Here is a 23,046-nt window from a genome sequence, read left to right on the forward strand (position 1 = left end):
GGAAGGAGAAGAACAAAGAAAGAAAGATAGAAGGAAGGAAGGAAGGAAGGAAAAGGAAGGAAAAAGAAAAGAGAAAAGAAAGAAAGAAAGAAAGAAAGAAAGAAAGAAAGAAAGAAAGAAGAAAAGAAAGAAAGAAAAAAGAAAAGAAAGAAAGAAGCAAAAAAAGAAAGACCCTAATGGTGTTCTTGATTATCATGGTGCAGTTCGTGGGTTGGCAGGCACTTTCCAGTTTGCACTAGGCTCAGTATTCGATTCCAAGTAAAAAGACAGAGGAGGTGAAAGGGGAAGAGAGAGACTGTGTGTGAGAACACTGGAATCCCACACTTACTGAAGTCACAGTCTTTCTTTTCATTTGGGACACCGTACCCTCATATAGCCCAGGCTAACCTCATCTAACAGACCTATGCCACCCTCCCTAGACACTGGGTTTACAGGTGAACACTGCAGCCCCAGGACATTTCTGCCTTTCAGAACAGCACAAGCTCCTGACTGATTTTAATGCTATAAAGACTGAAAGATGTCTGCTGATAGGAAGATCCTGAGAGCCACGAAAGGACAGGGAGCAGGGAATCCCAGCTCCACCCAAGCTAATGTAGACACCAGAGGACACAGTCCAGGTCTCCTGTGTCCAGGTTGATTGGAGGACTGTCATGAGCTGATCCTCTTTCCCTTAGCTCTCCCCTTTTCTTCATCAGCTTTGGAACCCTCCTGCCTGATCTTAGGCATCGACTCTCTTTACTGCTCTATGATATGAGATATTACAATGCACACATTAGAGTTCTCCAGGTTTTAAACTTGCCAGCATATAGTGAGTACACATTAGGTTGTTCCAGATAATGCTACTTTGTAAATGAGTCCTGGGACAACTTGTTTGCCCAGCCTATTTGGAAAAAGAACCATTTTTCATATGACTTCAGTACTTTGAAGTTTCATCATACAAAAAAAAAATGCTTTTACCTGCAACTTGATAGGCCATGGCTCGTTGACATCCATGGGAGGCCTGCCCTTTGCTGAACATAATGGGAGAAGGAGTTGATGGGAGGGTGGAAGGGAAGAGCTTGGGAGTAGGACTAGGAGGAGAGGAGGGAGGGGAAACTGTGGTCAGGATGTAAACATAACAAAAAATGAATAAATAAAAAGAGTGTTTTACGTATTTCTGTAGGGGTCAGCCATGATAAACTAAGAATGGGCAGGTCACCCAAAAGAAGTTCTTTCCTTCCAACCATTATCACCTGCCAGAGTAGAACTCTGGCCATCCATAAATTTAAGTAAGAGGCCTGAGTCTCAGTAGTTTACCCTAAAGCAATGCCTGGTTGCAGGAGGAAACACAAGCTGAGATTACCCAACCACTGCCCAAGAACAGACCATTAAATGCTGTAGATAGGATTACCTGCCAGCACACATTCACCAGGACAACTCTAGACAAATGTCATCCAATCAGAAGTCCTGAACCTCAGAGACCTCTCACCCCCACCTTATTACTATAAAAACCCAATTCTAATTGAGCTCTGGGCTCTCCGTTTATTCCAAAACGTCGGACATGGAGAGAGATCGAGTTTGCAAACTTTATTAAAATTAAGGTTCATTGCTTTTACATATGGGACTCTTGGTTTCCTTGTTGACTTTTGTGGGAACTTTGCAGATTTCGGCATAACATTACAGAGCTCAAATTCATCAGGAAAAGACCGCAGACTCAACTTAAATTATAATTTCTTGGATTTATTAATTACTCCTAGAAGGCCAACAACAGCCTAAAGGACAAATCAAAGGCTTGTCACACATGAGGTTGGAGGAGGAGTGTTTTAAGGTGGGCAGCCAATTATCTCATTTGTGTGGAATGTGTAGTGAGTAAGAAACTGCTTGAACTCCCTCAGCTGTGAAGAGCTCTCTCACACAGCAGTAAGTGGGTTCTTGAAGCCAGAGGAAGCAGTTACTTCTCTCATAGCACTTTTACAATTTGGAGAAGGGTAGCAAGGAGGGAGAGTACCAGGAGCTTCTCTTTTAGGAATATAAAATGGATGTCTATACAGAATGAAGTTTTCCTTATCCATCACATACCCCAGCCACAAAACAAACACTCTGTCTGTAGCCATATTGTTTGAACTGAACGAACCTAGTTTTTTTTTTATTAGTATCTTTTTTTAAAAACGATAAATTTTGCTGGAATGGGGGAGCATTTGAAGGATGATAGAGCAACCTAGTGCAATGGAAACGTCCTAAAATATATTTAAAAATATATTAATATATTTAAAATTATATTAAAATATATTAAAAAATCCTAATGTTGTCCCCTACTAATGGAGGATGTGAAGTCCCAATAGGCAATTGCTTGTCATCAAACAAAGCTTTCAATGGTTGGACTTTATTGCATTCAATAGAATTGTTGGACATATTGGCATTTAATTTGTATTTTAATAAGTAAAGTTTGCCTGAAATTTAGAAAGCAAAAAATTTCCACCGACGGTCAGCCTCACTTACCAGGCAACAGTGACATACATCTTTAATCCCAGTAGCCACACTAGTTTTCTATAGAAACCAGGCAGTAGTTGTGCTTGCCAGTAAACCCAGAATTAAAGAGGATTATAAAACAGGAGGTAATACCTCAGGCTCAGGCTCATACTGAGATCCCTGGAGGCAAGATCACATTTTAGACTGAGACAGAGGTAAGAGCCAGGCACTGGCTGTTTCGCTTTTCTGTTCCTCAGATTGAACCTCAATATTTGTCTTTGAGTTTTTATTAATCATGCTTTATAAGACAAAGGGTTGCCCTCTAGAAAATGACGGTGGAAACTCCTTGCCTAGGAGCACACCCACAGAATTCACTGAACATGAAGAAGTTGAGCTGGCACCTACATGGAGCCTTCACCTCTACATTCTAGTCTCTCTGGTGAAGGAAGGTCCTCTGCAGGCTACCAAAAGAAATGTAAACACCAACCAAGTCACAAAGCCTTCACCTACAGTCTGTCCTGCCTGTGAGATATGCTAGCACAGCGGTGGCACAGAACTGGTGGCAGTAGCCAACCACGGTCAGATTTGAATGAAGGCATGTACCAAGGGAATGAACCCATACCATACATTGCATGGGTAACCAAGAACCAGAGGCTAGGTTTCCAAGAGGCCTACAGTAAAAACCAAACACTGTTGGTCTATAAAGAAAAAAGGGAAAACAAAACAAGTAAATGAAGTTTTATTTTGTTTTGAATTGTATATTTGTGGGCCCCCTGTATATATACATACACATTTGAAAGGATGGTTGGGATAGTCACAGATGGTGGATTCCTTGAAGCTGGAGTTACAGGTAGCAGTGACCTGCTTCATGTGGGTGCCAGGAAGTCAACTAGGATCTTCTACAGAGTAATAAACACTCTTAAACAATAAGAAGAAACGTTGCCTATGTGCATCAGGAGAAGGGCTGTGTATACTCCACATCAGCACCAAGCTCTCTGGCAAGAGACTGGTAAGCAGAGGATCAGAGGGTCGCACTGACTGGTGCTGATTAAGGAGGAAGTACAGTGGGGGAGAAGTAAATAGTTTGATGCTTGTAACACTGAAGATGTGATTTTGTCTTGGGAAAGAAAGGGAAGGAGAGAAGGTCAGTTACATGAGGCTGATGGAAGGAAACACTATCTTCCTGGTCTTCAGTGGAAGGAAATAACAATCCTGCATCTGAAATTAGTCATTTTGGTTGAAATATAGCAGAGAACTTGAAAGTATAACAGCTTTCTCCTTTGTCATGTCACTGAACTTCTCTCTGTATTTCTCTCCTTTGTTCTTTTCCCTTATCATCGAGGGCATTCATTGATGTCTTCACAGTTCTGTGCTGATTTTCCCTTTCTTACTTGTCCCCCTTCTCATCATCCCAGTCACTCAGGTACCTGAGCAGAAGTGTCAGGCGTACGGACAGACAGACTCAGCATCACAGCAACAATGGCCTCATCAGTCCTGGGAATGATCAAGGAGGAGGTGACCTGTCCTATCTGTCTGGACCTCATGGTGGAGCCTGTGAATGCAGATTGTGGTCACAGCTTCTGCAGAACCTGCATCACACTGAACTATGAGTCCAACAAACGCAAAGAAGGGGAGGGCATCTGCCCTGTGTGCCGAGATAGTTACCTGTTTGGGAATCTGAGGCCTAATTGGCACATGACCAGCATAGTCGAGAGGCTAACACGGTTCGAGTCCAGCCCAGAGGAGGAGCAGAAGGTGAATGTCTGTGCACAACATGGAGAGAAACTCCAGCTCTTCTGTGAGAAGGACAAGGTGGCCATCTGCTGGCTTTGTGAGAGATCTCAGGATCACCATGGTCACCAAACAGCTCTCATTGAAGAGGTGGCCAATAAGTATGAGGTAGGAAGTGGGAGGGTGTGGGACACAGAGCAGGACACAGTAACAGATGGGAAGTCCCCACTTTGTGTAGACTTTTTTCAATGTTCATGTCAGGTTCATTCATATGATTTAATTCAGTATCATAAATCTCAACAGTGGGACTAGTAAATGAATGGCATACGGCAGTGAGGAGAGTGTCTGTGTGGCCTGTGTAGTGTCACATGACTCAATTCCAGAACTCTGACTGCTGATGAATTTGAGGGTATAGAGGTCTATAGAGGAGTTCCAGGACAGCCAGGGCTACATAATAAGATTCAGGTTCAAAAAAATTTGCAGTGACAGTTGTGGGACTTGTGATGTATGTATAAATTTATAGGAAAGAACAGGAGAGCTAACAAAATTTCCCCAGTTTTCTGATGCCAGAATCAAAGTGACAGGTGTCTACTTGGTTGGATGATTGACTAAAAGAGATTTCTGTGTTTGTCTATATAGGGTTGTGTGTAAATGCAAGAATGAATTGAGGTGGAGAATGAAGATTTACCTACTTTATGGGCGTAAAACATGGCACAAGATATTTAAAAGAGAACATTCTTAGATCTCCTGTCTTTCCAGAAGGGTTTCTTGGCCTTTGGCTGGTAGCAGCTGTCCTGCTAAGCACACAATTTGACTCTGCTACATTTCCTCTCCCACAGGGGATGCTCCTGTCTGCCCTGGAGATGCAGATGGCTAATGAGGAAATATGTGACCAGTGGGAAGACGACCTTCAAAAGGAGAGAGTTTCCTGGGAGGCAAGTGGAGACCCTACCTTCTAATGGAGTTAGCCTGATGCCTGGGAAGGACCTGGGCAAGAAACTCCCTGGCTCTTTATTTCCTGGAGGCTGATGGGGACAAGAGGCCTTGATTAGTCCTCTCTGCCTGTTTCCTTGGAGCTGGGACTGCACAGAGAGTGCATCAGAGCTGCGCCTGACTGTTTGAGGAGCTGACACCATGGCAGGGGTCTGGTGATAATGGCATTGAGTCCTGGGACTCCTACTGTGGTGCTTTCTGGAACTCTGATTGTTGGGAAGAAGCTTGGGCACAGTCACAGGTTTATTCTTGCGCTTAGCTTCTCTCGGGGGATTCAGAGGTAGAATGAGAAGTATGCAGGCAGGACTAGGAGTCTGGGAGAGCGGTGTGAAAACTGAACCACAGCCTTGCATCCCAGTTTGGCTCAAATGATCTTCGTAAAGGTGACCTAAGATCTGTGTTTGGGGATGACATGGACAGACCCCGAAAAGAGAAACATGCTTCCCTAAGATTCCCTTACCTACTCAAGCTCATTCCCCATGAGAACTCCCCATCAGAACAGTGGTTTTCTGTCTCTCAGTCCCATTAGGAATATCTCTATTTTTACAACTTATATAATTTTGAATAATTCTCTCTTTTCTTCTCCCTGAAGAACAAAATACAGAGGGATGTAGAAAATGTCCAGAAGGAGTTTAAAGGACTGCGGGAATTCTTGGACTCCAAGGAGAAGAATGAGCTGCAGAAGCTGATGAAAGAGAAAGAAGACATTCTGAAAAGGCTGGAGCATTCTCAAAATGAGCTGGGGAAACAGAGGGAGTCAGTGAGAGACCTCATCTCAGATCTGGCATGTCAGCTGCAGTGCTTAACCATGGAGATCCTGGAGGTAAGACTGCAGGAGGTCCAGCATCTGAGAGTCAGGACACCTGGAAACCATTCCCCTCCCTCTGTGCTGCTGTGATCTCCCTGGAGAGGCCAGTCGGGCTCTCTGGGCTCTCCCTGAACTCTTTCCTGTATCAATCTCAGAAACTGGGAAGTAATTGCTCACATGGAATGCAAAAGGAAATTGCATGTTTTAGTTTTTAAATACAGTACAGTAGCAGAACCTTGAGAGATCTGTTGCATCATGGGTAGTTACTATTCTATTGCAATGTGAGCATGCATGAAAGATATTCAAGAGTCATTTGTCATTTCACCTGAAGTTGATGTCCGGAGAGTTCCACCCCCACTGCTTTTGATTCGGTGATGTGGTCAGTGGGAGAGGAGTTGCCACCCAAGATCTCAGAGAGTGTTTCCTCCATTGTTTTCGATTGCAGAGTTGAAAGGTGTCCTCTCTATCCTTACAAGTATAATGTTTGTATTGTATTTTATCACTATTGCATTTTTAAATACTTTAAACCAAAGGCATATTCTGGTAATGAATATCTCTGTAGTAGTTTGTTTCTTTCATCTCAGTTGTGAATTTTATTGACCTTAGTAGTTCTGGCAACTTATCATATGCCTTTAATTTATTGGTTTCCATTGTGTTGATTTAATTATTATTGATATTGCTCATTTATAACCTATATTAGATAGAACTAGACATATTTGGCTAAACTAAATTTAGCTAACATAGGCAGTAACTACAGCCACCATACTCTACACGTCTAAAATTGCATCTCTTAACCAAAGAATCTGCCCACCTTTCTCTTCCTCCAACCCCTGATGACCCAAATTCTAATCCTTACTATTGTGAGGTCAATTTTTATACATGAGACATATATAATAATATCACTTAGTGTTGTTTTCTTCTGTGTCCAGCTGGTTTAGTATAACATAAATTTTCTGAGTTCATCAAGTTACTGCAAATGGCAATACTTCTAGGTTTGAATGTTTAATATTTTGACATTGTACGCTTATCATATCATTTTATCCAATTTTATCCATTGATCAGTTCTCCAGTTGACTCAATTTTATCTACTATGATAATGACTCAGTGGACATGAGCATACAGATATCTCTATGAGGACAAGTTTGAACATCAGAATTCACCTATAACCCAAATGATTAGTTCTCCCCAGAATTCTTTTTACTATGGAATCTGTTTTTTGGTTTATGTTATATAAAATAAAGCCATGTGTAGCTAAGCATCTACTGCCTGTGATCCCAGAACTTGAGAGCTTCTCATCATACACACACACACAAAAAAAACATGAGATGCACACAATAAAAATACAATATAAGCTTCCCAACCTACCGCCAGGTGTGCTGGTTCCTGCCTTTGATCCAGTAGTGGGAATGCAGAAGCAAAGGAAGCTACCTGGGTTCAAAGCCAGTCTGGTCTATACGATGAGTTACAGTCCAACAGGTTTACAAAGTAAAACCCACAACTGCCCAAAGTGAAGATAGTAAGAGACTACAGAATGCCCAGTTTAAATGGAAAATATACACTATACCTTAAATTTAAAGGCACAGGGATTATTACGGAAGAAAGGCAGAAAACACGCAAGAACCAGAGGTGATGGGTGAGTACAAGGGAAACCCTGATTTTTGGACATAACTTAGCAGCAGCACATATTAAATGCCATTGGTTGTGACACCAAACCCTGTGCAAGTTGAAACGTCATCAAATTCAATTTTGGAAGGTGGACGTTCTTAGATAGTTAAACCATATCCAAGAAACAAATGGTAATTGACCCAATTATATGCATATATGGGCAATCCAGGACTAGATGTGGTTCTATCCATTGTTCTCCCATCATTATCGGATTGCATACACATACTTTCAGGTGGCATGGCAAGTAATTAAAACTGCTTGAAATCTTTTTAGGAGGACAGCTCTCCCTCTGGCAAGAGCTGTTTTCCTTCTCCCAGTGTGAGATTCCTAGAGACATTCCCATTTTAGAGGGGATGATTATTTCAAACTTTTATCAAATTGGGACACACATAAGTCTCTTTAGATTAATTTCTTTTCCTGCCAGCACAATTACAGAAAGATGGAGCCAGAGACTGCTTGTTTGTTTCCCACTTAGTAAGACCTGAAATAATCACACAGAAACTATTTTAATTACAACATTGCTCGGTCAACAGTTTAGGCTTCTTATTAACTAATTCTTAAACCTTAAATTAACCAATGCCTATTGTGTTATATTTTACCACAAGGCTCATGGTATTTTATTAGTATGGTTGCAGGGTGGCTGTCTCCTTCGGCAGCTACACGGCATCTCCCTGACTCCACCTTCTTTTCTCCTCTATCTCTGCTTAGAATTCCCACCTTGCCCTATTCTGCACTGCCATAGGCCCAAAAGAGTTTCTGTTTTAACCAATGGTAATAAAACATATTCACAGCATACAAAGGGGAATCCCATATCAGAAAGAAAAAAGAGACCAAGAGGTATGGTTAGTTCGATTTAAGGATCAAACAATCTTCTGTTGTGGGAGGTCCTTCCGCTCCTCCAGCCAATAGCCGCTGAGATACCAGCCCATTGGGGCATGGTCTCTCTCCCTTTAAAAAAGCGGCTACTTCCCTTCTTGCTCTCTCTTATTTCTCACTCCGCTTCTGGCGACTAGACTCCTTTCCTCATTGCGCAGAGGGCTGTTGTCTGGGACGGTGATCTGTAAGTTTTTTCCCCTTTAAATAAATAATCATTATATTAATCATAATTCCAAACTAGCGTGGGATTGTTTGTGACTTATGCCTTCACCTTCATCTGATGCCCATCGTTTGGTTTTAGGACCCCTCCTTCCCCCGCTCGGCTGCCTGCCTCCAGTTCGGCCGTGGCCTGTGCCTTGGGGCCTGTGCCTTGTGCATGGAGGCAGCAGTTTAACATAAATCATCATGTAGTGGCTTTTCTTGCTGCAGTTCTTTATATTTTCCCTTTAGACACCTCAGAATGACTTCAAGTCCCCACACAGCCTATCGTTTGCCTCCCCACGTGGATTTAAACTCCACAGGACCACGTAGTCTCTGCCCGCATGGATGCTCTTTTCTGAGTCGTTTTCAAATCTTCCTTGCAAGCGCAGCTCTTAAGCAGCAGGAACCAGAGCACGCGGTTACCTGTTGCCGAAAGCTGCAACCCCTCGGGATGACTCTGTCACGTGGAGGCATACACGGCTTCCGGGTTACTCTTCTCTACCCCTGGATTCTGGGTTTATGGTTCCGTGTATGGAATTGATTTAATTACATTTACTTTGTTGAGCAACTTGCATTTCCCAGTTTTTAACAAATACTAGGTGGACACTGAAACAGGACCCCGTTTTCGTTGCGACTTGGCGACAGGGCCACCTGCTGGATAATAGGTAATATGGCAGTTTTCGTTTCCAACATGAATTTTACCATTTTGGTTACCAAAACAATGGGTTATATCATGCAAGGTTTATATGACTATGGGGATAACTTAATTTACTGGTTACTAGGTTTCAGTATTCTTTTGCATATTCTATCATTTAGGAAGATTATGGCACTCCTAAGAACCATACAATCTTTACTAGAAACTCATGCAGGTCAGGAGATTCAGGATTCAAAAGCTTTGGAATCACAGATGCAGAATGGGAACCAAAAAATTGATACCTCAGTGAAATCACTAGAAACACATGCAGGTCAGGAGATTCAAGATTTAAGGGAGACAATAATAAAAAGACTTGAAATGATTGAAGAAATTATTGGAGCTGGTGAACAGAGTAAGAAGGCACAAGGACAGGATACAATGTCACCACCAGTTATTAGAACTGGCTTACCCAGGGTTTTAGCGACATACCCTAGAATTCATTCTGACAAAGCGTAAACTTCTAAAGGCTCAAAGGGAGTCAGAGAAGCTAGATGGATGCCAATAGCAATGAATGATCTAAAAGAAATTAAGCAAGCTATTGTTACTTTTGGCTTGTATTCTGCATATGTTAAGGAAATGATAAGGACTTGGGCTTCTAATGCTAGAGCTACCCCCCCATGATTTCCATCAGTTAGTGTCTGCAGTTTTAGATAATGGACCTTCCTTGATGTTTGGAATCTATTTCAGAGAAGAATCCAAACATATGGAACAACAAGGAAGAACAAAAGGTGTGGAGGTTTCCCAAGATCAAATTCTTGGTGCAGGAGAATATGCTGATCCACAGGTCCAAGCTCTTTATGATGATGAAGTACTGTGTCTATGTCACTAAGCAGCTTTAAATGCTGAAATACGCTACAAGATCCAGCAAAAAGGGTTGAATCATATACAAGAATTAGGCAGGGACAGAGAGAACCCTTTACTGACTTTCTTGGTGAGGCACATTCTCCACTGTGACTGGGAATGACTGGGCCACTGTTGGCTTGGGGGCCTGCGAGAGGCCCCTCTAGGAGTTTCCCGACGGTATCGGGAAAAGTAATACTGAGCCGGGCGGTGGTGGCGCATGCCTTTAATCCCAGCACTCGGGAGGCAGAGGCAGGTGGATCTCTGTGAGTTCGAGACCAGCCTGGTCTACAAGAACTAGTTCCAGGACAGGCTCCAAAACCACAGAGAAACCCTGTCTCAAAAAACCAAAAAAAAAAAAAAAAAAAAAAAAAAAAAAAAAAAAAAGTAATACTGGTCTAAATGATGAATTACACATGGAGGATGAGTCAAAAAACCCAGTAGGACAGAGTAAACGTATATTTTGGCAGACTTCTATTAATGATCAAAGACCAAAGCTAAGAGTCTGTATAAATGGCACTTTTATTGAAGGCTTATTAGATACAGGTGCGGATGTAAGTATCATTACTCCAGAATCGTGGCATCCGAATTGGCCTCTTCAAGAGGTAGATCTTCAGTTCCTGGGAATTGGAACCCTATCTCGTGTAAAACAAAGCACAAGATGGGTTGAATGCATAGGGTCTGAAGGGCAAATAGGAAGATTAAGGCCATATATAGCCAATATTGCAATAAATTTATGGGGCCGTGACCTGCTACAGCAATGGAATACCCAGATTAACATTCCTGTAGTTCCAGGAACTCATAATTCTGGGAAGGATATGGTGAGGTATTATGGAAAAAGGTCACGAGCCATTCAGGCTGTACAAGAACATACAGCAAATACCAAACCTTTAGAGGTACCAACAGCCCTATCTTTAAAATGGCTAACTGAGAAGCCAATATGGATCAAACAGTGGCCTCTAGCTGAAGATAAATTACAGGCATTGGAACAGCTGGTGCAAGAGCAACTAGATGCTCACCGTATTGAAGAATCAACCAGCCCTTGGAATTTTCCTCTGTTTGTTGTAAAAAAGAAATCTGGTAAATGGAGAATGGTAACAGATTTAAGAACTGTCAACAAGGTAATGCTACCTATGGGCCCACTACAATCTGGAATTCCTTTGCCTTCTCTATTACCAAAAGGATGGCCTCTTATAGTTATTGATTTGAAAGATTGTTTTTTCACTATACTGTTACAAGAAAAGGATAGGGAAAAATTTGCCTTCACAGTGCCTACTTATAATAATTCTCAGCCTATTAGGAGATAGCAATGGACTGTCCTCCCACAGGATATGCTCAATAGTCCTACATTGTGCCAATATTTTGTAAGTAAGCCATTGGAAATAATTTGTAAACAATTCCCCAAAACCATAATTTATCATAACATGGATGACATCTTGTTATCTGATTCAAATAAAGATACTTTAGAAAGGATGTTTGAAGAAGTAAAGAAAGTCTTACCTAGGTGGGGATTACAAATTGCCCCTGAAAAGATTCAAAGAGGAAATGCTATTAATTACCTAGGTTACAGAATAGGGTTAGAGAAAATTAAAATGCAAAAGGCACAAATTAGGAGAGACTGGTTAAAGACTCTTAATGACTTCCAAAGATTGTTAGGAGACATTTCCAGTCTACGACCAGCTGTTGGGATAACACCTGATCTAATAGTTCATTTAAACAAAATCTTAGATGGTGATAAAGATTTTAATAGTCCAAGAAAACTGACAGCTGAAGCAGAAAAGGAACTGACAATGATTGAGGAAAAATTACAGGAGGCACAAGTGGATCGGGTGTACCCAAATCTTAGCTGCATCCTAGTCATATTGCCTTCCAGAATTTCTCCTACAGGGATTCTAATGCAGAGGGAAGATATTATTTTAGAGTGGATATTTATACCTAATAAAACAAGTAAAAAATTAAAAACTTATGTGGAAAAAGTCTCTGAATTAATTATAAAAGGTAAGCTGAGACTTCGTCAACTAGCAGGTATAGACCCAGCAGAAATTATAGTGCCTTTTACTACTGAAGAAATAAAATGGTTATGGGAAGACAATGAACCATGGCAAAGACCTTGTGTTAATTTTTTGGGAGAAATTAATAGCAACTATCCCAAAAGTGGTAGACTTAACCTCATAAAGTGAACTTCTTGGATTCTCCCTAGAATTGTACGTGATGCTCCAATAACTGGAGCCCATACGTTCTATACTGATTGCAAATAAATCAGGGAAAGCAGGTTATAAGTCAGATAAATTTAGTAAGGTGAACAAAGCCCTTATAATTCTGTCCAGAAGGCAGAATTATATGCCATTCTTATGGTGCTAAGGGATTTTAAAGAACCTCTTAACATAGTTACAGATTCACAATATGCAGAAAGAGTTAAATTGCATATTGAAACCGCTGAATTTATACCAGATGAAACAGAGTTGACTTCATTGTTTATCCAGGTACAAGGCATAATCAGGAACAGGCTTTGTCCGAAGTACATAACACACATCCGATCCCATACAGGTCTGCCTGGTCCTCTAGCACAAGGCAACGCTGAGATTGATCAATTATTGATTGGAAGCGTGTTGCAGGCCTCAGAATTTCATAAGAAGCATCATGTCAATAGTAAAGGCCTAAAGAACAAATTTTCCATTACATGGCAACAAGCTAAGGACATTATAAAGAGATGTCCTACTTGTTCTTTCTATAATCAAACACTGTTGCCTGCAGGGAGTAACCCAAAGGGTACTAAGAGAAATGAAATCTGGCAGATGGATGTGTTCCACTTTATGGAATTTGGTAAATTAAAATATGTACACCACACCATAGACACGTATTCAGGTTTTCAATGGGCTACTGCCCTGAGCTCAGAAAAGGCTGATTCAGTAATCACACATCTATTGGAAGTTATGGCCATCATGGGAATACCTGCACAAATAAAGAAAGACAATGGTCCAGAATATGTATCTAAGAAAATGAAACACTTTTTTGCTTATTATAATATAAAACACGTTGCAGGTATACCACTTAATCCCGCAGGTCAGGCAGTCATAGAAAGATCAAATCGTACTATAAAGGATATGCTGAACAAACACAAAGGGACCGGAAATACCCCCAGAAATAGATTACATAATGCTTTATTGACCTTGAATTTTCTTAATGCTAAATGACTGAAATAATGTAGACCATTGGAGCGTGGTCTCTCTCCCTTTAAAAAAGCGGCTACTTCCCTCCTCCCTCTCTCGTACTGCCTGTTCCGCTTCTAGCGACTAGACTCCCTTCTTGATTGTGCAGAGGGCTGTTGTCTGAGACGGTGATCTGTAAGTTTTTTCCCCTTTAAATAAATTACCATTATATTAATCATAATTCCAAACTAGCGTGGGATTGTTTGTGACTTACGCCTTCGCCTTCAATCTTCTTCATTCGGAACACATTAAATTGTGTCTGAATGACTGAAATAATGTAGAAATCAGCTTCTCAAACATGTTAGTTTTAAGTTAAGTGATGGAGGGCTAACATGGAGCATAAATAGAGTCATTGTTCACGTGTTCAGTTAGATGCACAGTAAATTCTATGTAATCTTTCAAATGAACATTTATTCATCTTTGTTCTCCAAAGTCTTGTAGTACAAGATAGATAATAATCTATTAGTTTACATATAAGTCAAGTAAAGGGCCATGCTTTGTGTGTATATCACGTCTTAGAGACTTTGTCTCTATAGCCAGTGAGCCTGTGACCAGGATTTAAAAGAACATTAAGTACATGCTATTAACTATGTTTTTTTCTTTTGTCCTAGGGTGTAAATTGTGTTTTAACAAGGTATGTTTGGGCTGACAGGGATGACCAGTGCTATTGTCTGTTGAGAATGATTTAGTATTCACCTGGAATATATGTCTCATAGGTTTGGAGGAATTTAGACAAATGTTATTCTGAAGTTCCAATAAGAAGGAGGAGGGGGTGGGGAAAGGCAAACTCTTACTGTTTTGTAACTACTGGGGACACATTCTCTTTTAGAAGTCTGGGGAAGGGGAGTCACAGAGTCAGGCTCAGCAGTGGAAAGAGGCAACTGGAGCCACAGGAGCTTTCAGACTCCTTGTGGTTCCATCATTCTTTCCATGCTCTGTGCTTGTGTCTGGCTCTGTCTGCAGCTCACAGGTACTTGATTCACAGATTCATCCTAGATAGGGTATGTCTTCCTTGTCTGCAGTGTTCACAGAATTGTATACTGGGAAATATTCCTGTGTATCTGTGTATTTCACATGGGATAGAAAAGTGAGCACAACTGCTTCATGTGACCCACACACTTCAGAAGACTGGAAAGCTGTGCCCTTGTGTGTAAAGATCACACCCAGGCTGTCGGCAGCAAACTCATGCTCTTGTGTCCAAAGACCTGATCTCCAAAATACCACCAAGAGACAAAATTCAAAGCAAAAGAAAAAGTGGAGTGGGTATGTTAGATAGGCAAAAAGAGGAGGGCTTGGAGAATTCCAAACCGGCAGTGCTATCTACAGACCCAAGTCCTCCAAAATGACATAGTTACACATTTGGGGTTGTCTCAAGCAGTAAGAAGTTGCAGAAGCATTGATTCTCAGCATGAGGACATCTGGTTTGCTTGTCTATTTCTGATTGTCCTTGCCCTGTGGGGTCAGGTGTTGCTGGACTCTGATTGGCTTCTCCCTATGGCTGGGACTGAGGCCAGACTCTAAGGTCAGGCTACAACTATGGACAGGTAAGGGGCAGGCAGATACATCTACCTACTGACTGGGACTGCCTTATGCTGAGGTTTGGATATTCAGTGTTAGCATTAGTTTGATATTTCAGTCTTCTTTTAAAAAACTGTCATCTCTTAAAAAGGAATCTGGAGAGTCAGAAGATGGCCAAGAGTGTCCAGATTGACAAAAGTGTTTGAAGTACTGGCATTCTCCAGTGGGTTCTCCAACTCCACGATTCTATTACCCAGGAGCAGCTTTTGTGCCCTGACTTTAGTTTGTCCTGGAAAACACAAATTTTCTTATTTATCTATCCATTTATTTATTTGTTTGTTTCTTTGTGTCTCTCTGTTTAGTTGTTGGTCTGTTTTGCTGCTGTTGTTGTTGTTTTTCTGGCAGGGTTTCTCTGTTTAGCCTTACCAGACATGGAACTCACTCTATAGTCCAAGCTAGCCTTGATGTCAGAGATCTACCTGCCTCTGCATCCTGAGTAAAGGGATTAAAGGCTGCTGACTCGGTGCACAGCCCACATAAGATTTTTTAGCCACCTAAGTTTGATTTGTTTTAAAATTTGCCAATTGATCATTTCGTAAGAGTTTAGGAAAAAAAGGATACAAATTCAAGAAGCAAGATTTGTGTGTACAAGTGAGCAGCTCGTATCCAGAGAAGTAAGGCTTTCTCAACATCCCGTAGCAAGTGAACAAGAGGGGTCATGAGTGTGTCTCTCATATCTGCAGAGTTAGTATGTACCCTCTTTTTCCCTGCTCAGAATTCTCAGGAGAGCTCCAGGACCTCTATGGTCAGAATGATAGGGAGTGGTAGGGAGACGATGGTCGTCAGATTCACACTGTCTGAGATGTGGAGTCAATCTTTTGTCCCTAGGAGTCAGAATTTAAGACTGAAAGAGCCCAATATCATCTGGAGAAAAGAGAGAAAGATCTTCCAAGCTCCAGATCTGGAAGGCATGCTGCAAGTGTTTCAAGGTGAGAGCAGCTACATTCTGTGGTTACCTGAGGGACTCTAGGGGTGGCTGGGGCTGCACTCTCTGAATAGAGAGTGATGTCTCTGATCATGAGTAGAGAAAATGAGAAGAGCAGAAAGTGTGTCCCAGTGATGTCATCATATTTAATGGACATCATCATTCATCCCGTCCTATGTCACAGTTTCCAGATCTTCCCCCACTCTGCAGAGCACATTGACTTTAATGTACTGATTCCCTTGTTTTCATTTAATGCTGTGCATTTTGATCATTTCAGGGCTCCGGGATGCCCAGCGCCACTGGGGTAAGGAGAAATCCCACCATCAGCCTCTCTCATCTTGATGTCTATCAGAGTTTATTTCTCTACTAATACTTACGTTTTATGATACTGCTCCCAATATGCACAACAATCTGCCTCTCTTTGACCTTAAAAATGACTCTACCAAATTCCCTCTCACTTTCTTCTTAGGCCTCTGCTACTTAAATCACAAATAAGGCAGTAACTTGTTTCTCATGTGACTCTTAATTTGTATGTTTCATTTTTCTGCAGTTCACGTGACCCTGCGTCAACTCAACAATAAGCACATTGTCATTAATGAAGAAAAAAGACAAATACAACATAGAAGTGGTTATAGAAGAAATTTGCAAGTTTCTGAGTTCTATGATTTAGGTGTTCTGGGGTTTCCTTCTATCCACTCAGGGAAACATTACTGGGAAGTAGACGTGTCTAGATGTGATGCCTGGCTCCTGGGAATAAATGATGGAAGATGTGCTCAACCCCAGCTTCCTTCAATGAATCAGCAGAGTGTCAAAGCCAAATATAATTCTGATGCTAACCAACATGTAAATTATCAGCCGAAATGTGGTTACTGGGTTATAGGAATGAGGAACAGGTCTGTGTATAATGCCTTTGAAGAGTGTTCTGTCACCCACAATGCCAGTGTCTTGCTCCTCTCTCTGACTCATCCTCCCACTCGTGTTGGAGTGTTCCTGGACTGTGAAGCTTGCACTCTCTCATTTTATGATGTTTCCAGCCATGGAGCTCTCATCTATAGATTCTGTAAACCTTCCTTTCCTAGTGCAGTTTATCCATATTTTAATCCTATGGGTTGTTCAGAGCCATTGACAGTCTGTGGGCCACCCTCCTAAGCCCTCCCCCATATCTGCACAGTGTCCCCATGTCTGATATCCCATATGTCTAAGCTCTGTGGGATCATTTTAACTTTTTTTTTTCTGTCTTTGCTTGCAGGGAACCATCAAACTGCCTTGGCCTAGCTGCCTTGAGAGGCATGAGTCATAGGTTTTTCATGTTAGAGTTCGTGGCTCTGGGGTACACTGTACCTTCCAGTTCCCAAGAGATGAATGCACTCACTCAGGCATGAAACATTCAGACTATATTGCATTCTCTGTTTGTTCCCCCTAATAGTCAAAGAAGCATGGAAATTTGACAGGACAATAGGTATTAGACATTAATCTTGGGTACCCTGTATAACCTGCAATCTTCATTGTTTCTTGAGAAGCAAATTGCATTGATCCTGGCAGTAGTCACTATGATCTGTTTCTTATAAAAGTATAAAAGTCTGATTGCTCTCAATAAATTTGTCACAGCCTTTATCTTGCTGTGGTCCCTTTACCTGAGACTGCTTCTGTTCCCTGCAGCCATATGAGGTGACCTTGCCCTAATAAGTGAGCACTGGCACTCCCATTTGGTCCTTCTATTTTAATAACCTTCCCTTATCAATACAAACCAGTATGGATTCTTTTCCTTAATCCAATTGCATGTCTGTTTACAAGGTAATAATAATTCATCATTTCCCAAATTCTCAAAGACAATGTTTCTTCCTCACACGGTGAGGTAAGACCTCTGATAACCCATACTTCCTGTTTTGTGGTGCCACAGATGGAAGCAAGGGCCTTGTGTATGCTGAGGTGGTGGTCTTCCCCTGACCCACTTGTCTCAGCTCTGCCAAGTCTCCACAACCCCAATCCTCTGTCACTGACAGAAGATGACAGAAAGTACTGATATGGGATGTACTTCTGTATATGTCTTGCTTTTATTGCTAATGAATAGAGATGATTTGGCTTAATGAAGAGCAGAACATAGCCAGGATAGATGAGATATATATAGAGAGGGAGAGTAGGTGAAGTCAGAGAGATGCCAATTAGCTGCCAAAGGAAAGAGATGCCCTAAACCTGTACCAGTAAGCCACAGCCTCATGATGATACACAGATTAATAGAAATGGATTACTTGAAGATATAAGAGTTAGTTAATATGAAATCTGAGCTAATAGACCAAGCAATGTTATAATTACCATAGCTTCTGTGTGATTATTCTGGTCAGGATAGCTAGGAATAAACAAGCAGCTTCCAACTACAAAGTTCCTCTCCATCTCTTCTATTAGTTTTGAAAATTATATGTAGGTGTCTCTTTAACCTAAGAATGAGCCCTTGGTTGTAGGTTAATTTAACCATATTGCTGTGCTTCATCAACTTAAGAAAGAATCACCTCTAATAATAAACACTAATGCTGTGGGGCAATGGTTTCACCCTGTAAAGATTTGTTTCTTGTACTTGTGAAATTAATACTGATCGCCCCGTAGCCAGACAGGAAGTAGAGGCAGGGCAACAAGAAAGCTGGGAAGAGAGAAGTGCAGTCTGCAGTCGTGACCCAGCCTCAGAGGAAGCAAAATGTGACTGCCTCACCAAAAAAGGTACCAAGCCACGTGGCTAACTCAGATAAGTATTATGGGCTAATGTAAGTTATAAGAATTAGTTAAGAAGAAGCCTGAGCTGATGGGCCAATCAGTTTATAACTTATGGAGACATCTGTTTGATTCTTTGGGGCTTAATGGCTGCAGAACCGAGTGGGACAAAAAACTTCAGTCAAGACGCTAAGACTGTGTTCAGAGTAGCTGGGTTCTAATCCTGCCACTCCACATAGAAGTGTAACCCTGAATAGCAACCTCAAAAGCCTATGCTTTATGGGATTTTTGTTTTTGGTTTTTTTTTTGTTATTATTTGTTGTTTTTTATTTTTATTTCTATAGAGTATACACATACTATAAGTCAGTGTGAGAAAATAAATCTGGATATGTTAGAAAGCTCTGATGGTAAAAGCATCGTCCTCCAAGCCCAGTGACCTGAGTTCCATCACTTAACCCACATGGAAGAAGGAGGCAGCCAACTCTGACCTACAGATTATCCTCTGTGTTGACACATATGCAGTACACGTAGGCCTAGAAACATTCCCAAATCTAAAATGAGTTATGTCAGTGTTTGAAAAGGAAGTTCAATGCATACAAAGCATCCAGTGAACACTCCATAGATGGTTGTTCTGATAATTACTGAGTTTATGTTCTGATTTCATGCAAAAGTCCGGAGAAGGGACACATGAAGATTTCTCATTCCTGATGTCAAATTTACTCTAATATGCTGTAGATATCCATGATTATATTTTGGTTTTCACATTTATTTTTGACAGGATAATTGTAGTGGTGCTACACTCGTTTCTTATCAAATATGGAAATCCTATGACTTCCATTTTACAGTGAATGATGGAGATGCCAGTGATGCCGTAAACTTCCCTTGTGCTGTTTTGTGAAATGTGAACCATAGAATGCTTCTAGGAACTTACCATGTCAGTGGTATTCAACATGGTGTCTGTTTGTTTCCTTCTCACTGTTACTGTAATAAAGGATTGTTGAGGCTGAGCACCAGAGCCAGACATAATTGTTTTGATGCAGTCCCAGCACTCAAGAGGCAGAGACAGGAGGTTGCTGTGTCTCTGACCCAGCCTCAGTTACAAAGTCAGACCCTGCTGCATTTTGTCTCACCTTTAAAGAGGAATGTTCCAGGTTCTGGATGAGGTAGTTGGTTCAAGGGGACACAATGGAGAATTGGTGGGTAAAAGGAGTTTATTTGGAGTCAGATTGCGATAAATAGAGAGGGGGCAGAAGGGGAGGGAGAGAGATAGAAGACCCTCCATGGTGACTGCTCCCAGAGAGCTCAGGTCCCACTACCAAAGAAGACTAAATAGAGAAATCTCTGGAGAGCATCAGGGTCCCTGTGGCTGAAGAACAAGACTCAGACTTTGTAGGATGGAGAGGTAGGTTCACAGCAAGTGCCTGCAGCCAGGCTAATTTCCAGGCAGGAGGCAGGACAGACATGTGACACAACATAGGATGCCCTGCCATGAGAACTCACTTAGGTTAGTGTGGTACCAGCAATGCAACTCCTGGGGACTCATTTTGAGTGGAGCTCCATCGTTTCTCTATGAGTGACAGCAGAGAGGCAGTTACAGGGCAGCATGTAGATTGGAAATTCTAGCACTACATGCTGGCAGAGAATGCATCAGCCACTCAAAACATCACCATGCTTTGTTTGAAGAATTATAATACCTGTATTATAAAATATCAGGGTAGTAGTGGCTCACGCCTTTAATCCGAGCACTAGAGAGGCAGAGGGAGGCAGATCTCGGTTAGTTCAAGGCTAGCCTGGCCTAAAAGTTCTAGTTCCAGAACAGGCTCCACAACTACAGAGAAAATCTGTCTTAAAAAAACAAAAAATAACAGAGGATTTTATTTACATTTTAAATTATAAATTCATTCAAGAAAAAATATTCTATCTTCGTATCTCTCCAATGGTTTTTTTTTTTTTGGTTAATTTTTCTTCCATAATTGTTTCATGGGAAAGCCATTCCTGTATTGAAATAAATGTCAGTGTGTATTGACACAGTTAGACTCACACACATTTCTGCACTGTTCAGCAGCGTGCTCTCCTGGCCGTCTTCATTTTTGTCACTGAGGTTCGAGGCTGGTGGCAGATCCTGATCACAAAGTCAAATCTTTGCACAAAGACAGGAGTGGAATTGTGTCTAAGAAAGTTCATGAAGAGCTAGATAGCTGTCTGAGGATTTTATGTTTTTTATTACCAAGAAGGCTTTAGGAAGAAACAGAGGAGGCATTGGTTCAGATCTGTAAAAGACAAAGATGGTGGCTCATCCCTCTAACACCTGCATTGCTAGATTGAGGAAGGAGTACTGCCAGCAGCTGGAGACCACCCTGAACACGAGAGAGCTCCAGCCCAGTCTGGGATGTCCAGTCTCAAAAACAAAACCAGAAAGTTGTAAATAATTTTATATAATCATTAACAATTCAAAAGAATCAGATTATAATATTGATTGACAGCCATTGTCTCCACAGCAAGAGCAACAGTTCAGTCTCTTGACCTCATCAAGATGTGGAGTTTGGGCTAGGGGTTTAGCTCAGGGATGGAACACTGGCCTAGCATTCACAAGGTCTTGGGTTCAATCTCTGAAGTGCAAAGACCAAACTAAAACAACAGCAAAAGCCCATGGGCTCAGCACTGGAGAGGGTGAGGGAGTTAAATAGAATAGAAAGAGGAGGAGGCGATAGGTATGTTAAACAAAACTCAGACTACGCTGTCATATCTGCTGTCACTGTGTATGTCATAATTTAGTAGATCTGAGAATATAGGAAGAAATGAGATAGGCGTGCAAAAGTGGGGGTGAGACTGAAAATGGGGATGGCTAATTTCCCTGATACAGCATTTCTGTTTTTAGATAGTTTTCATGTATCTCAGGCAACTGTCTGTAATAGAAACTGTTATTATTTTTTTATTTTATGCAGGGTTGGGGAAGGAGAGATGAGACACGCGGGGTCCCACATGGGCGAACTTTAATGGGGACAACAGGTAAGGGACGGGGGTGAAGAGACGAAAGGAAAGAGGGGGAAAAAAGGGGCGGATTAAGGTGTCCCTCCATTTTAAGGGGGAGTTCAAGTGTGTCTGGGAGAAAATGTCCTGAGCGTGCGTGGCTTTCCATTGTACCGCTGGGATTCATAGTCCACTTAGAGGCTGTATTTTCTGCGCATGCATGGCCTTGTCTCCAAAAGAACAGCATTTCACCCTTTTGGTTTTATTAAAAAAAATTGAGGGGGGTTGAGGGTCTTAACGGGTAGGGAATAGGGGAGTAGCCCGGTCTCTCATGACTGCTTTCTGCTGACTTTGGGCGTCGAGGGATTGTCCTGATGATGTATTGTTGATGTTTTGTCCGCTGGCATCAAGGCTGATTGAAGAAATCACATCTGTCTGGAGATCGCATCTGTCTGGCTCTTAAGTAGCTGGGTCATCGTTAAGATGCTGGAAAACAAAAGTCGCATTAGTAGAGAGAAAAAAGTTAGAGGGGAAATTTGGGGTGGGGGGGTGGCTTTAGGAGGCCAAGGGTTAAGAATAAAAAAAGTAAATGATACTTATTCCATTAATTGAATGATACTTATTCCGTTCCGCTTGTGTCTGCTTTGTCCAGGTGGGTCAGGCTGGTGTCTTGGAGCTTAAAGAAAATGTCTTAAAAGAAATAGATTTTAATCATATATTCCTTAACATTTTAGGGGTCACTGCTGCAGTCAGTGACGAACCTGTTATGTCAGGAACTTTGTTAAGAATTTGCTTATCACCTAAACCTCTTGGCTCCGTGTTTGATGATGATTTCTGTAGAGACAACTGGATGGTTATTTAGAAATTTAGAGAAGGGAGGGTGTATTAGCACAGGAGGATTAAATGAAAAATGAGACCATTGCTTTCCTTAGGCTGGAGTAGAGGGGGTTGGACCTGTTGTCCTTCGGAACTTGAGGGAACACGGTCCCGTCTGAGTTACCTTGTAAGGAGGATTGTCTTGAGCCGTGGGGATGAACGGTTTCGGATGTGACAGGTGAATCCAGTGAGGAATTCCCTCGAGCTTGGCAGCACCAAAATGTTATTATTTTTTTATTTTATGCGGGGTTGGGGAAGGAGAGACGAGACACGCAGGGTCCCATGTGGGCGAACTTTAATGGGGACAACAGGTAAGGGACGGGGGTGAAGAGACGAAAGGAAAGAGGGGGAAAAAAGGGGGCGGATTAAGGTGTCCCTCCATTTTAAGGGGGAGTTCAGGTGTGTCTGGGAGAAAATGTCCTGCGCGTGCGTGGCTTTCCATTGTACCGCTGGGATTCATAGTCCACTGAGGCTGTATTTTCTGCGCATGCGTGGCCTTGTCTCCAAAAGAACAGCAGAAACCCTAACT

The 23,046-nt window shown here is 41.7% G+C and overlaps 1 protein-coding gene across 1 annotated transcript; it reads left to right on the plus strand.

Annotated features, from left to right (window-relative positions):
- The first annotated feature begins 3,921 nt into the window (after positions 1-3,921).
- LOC130879085 (tripartite motif-containing protein 30A-like) lies at positions 3,922-17,117 on the plus strand. The gene is made up of 7 exons (XM_057777100.1): positions 3,922-4,347; positions 5,019-5,114; positions 5,765-5,995; positions 14,077-14,099; positions 15,872-15,972; positions 16,246-16,272; positions 16,519-17,117. The coding sequence occupies exons 1-7, from the start codon at positions 3,928-3,930 to the stop codon at positions 17,115-17,117; spliced, it is 1,497 nt and encodes a 498-aa protein (XP_057633083.1). The 5' UTR covers positions 3,922-3,927.
- Positions 17,118-23,046: the final 5,929 nt, after the last annotated feature.

Source organism: Chionomys nivalis, chromosome 8 (genome assembly GCF_950005125.1).
Source record: "Chionomys nivalis chromosome 8, mChiNiv1.1, whole genome shotgun sequence".
Taxonomy (NCBI): domain Eukaryota; kingdom Metazoa; phylum Chordata; class Mammalia; order Rodentia; family Cricetidae; genus Chionomys; species Chionomys nivalis.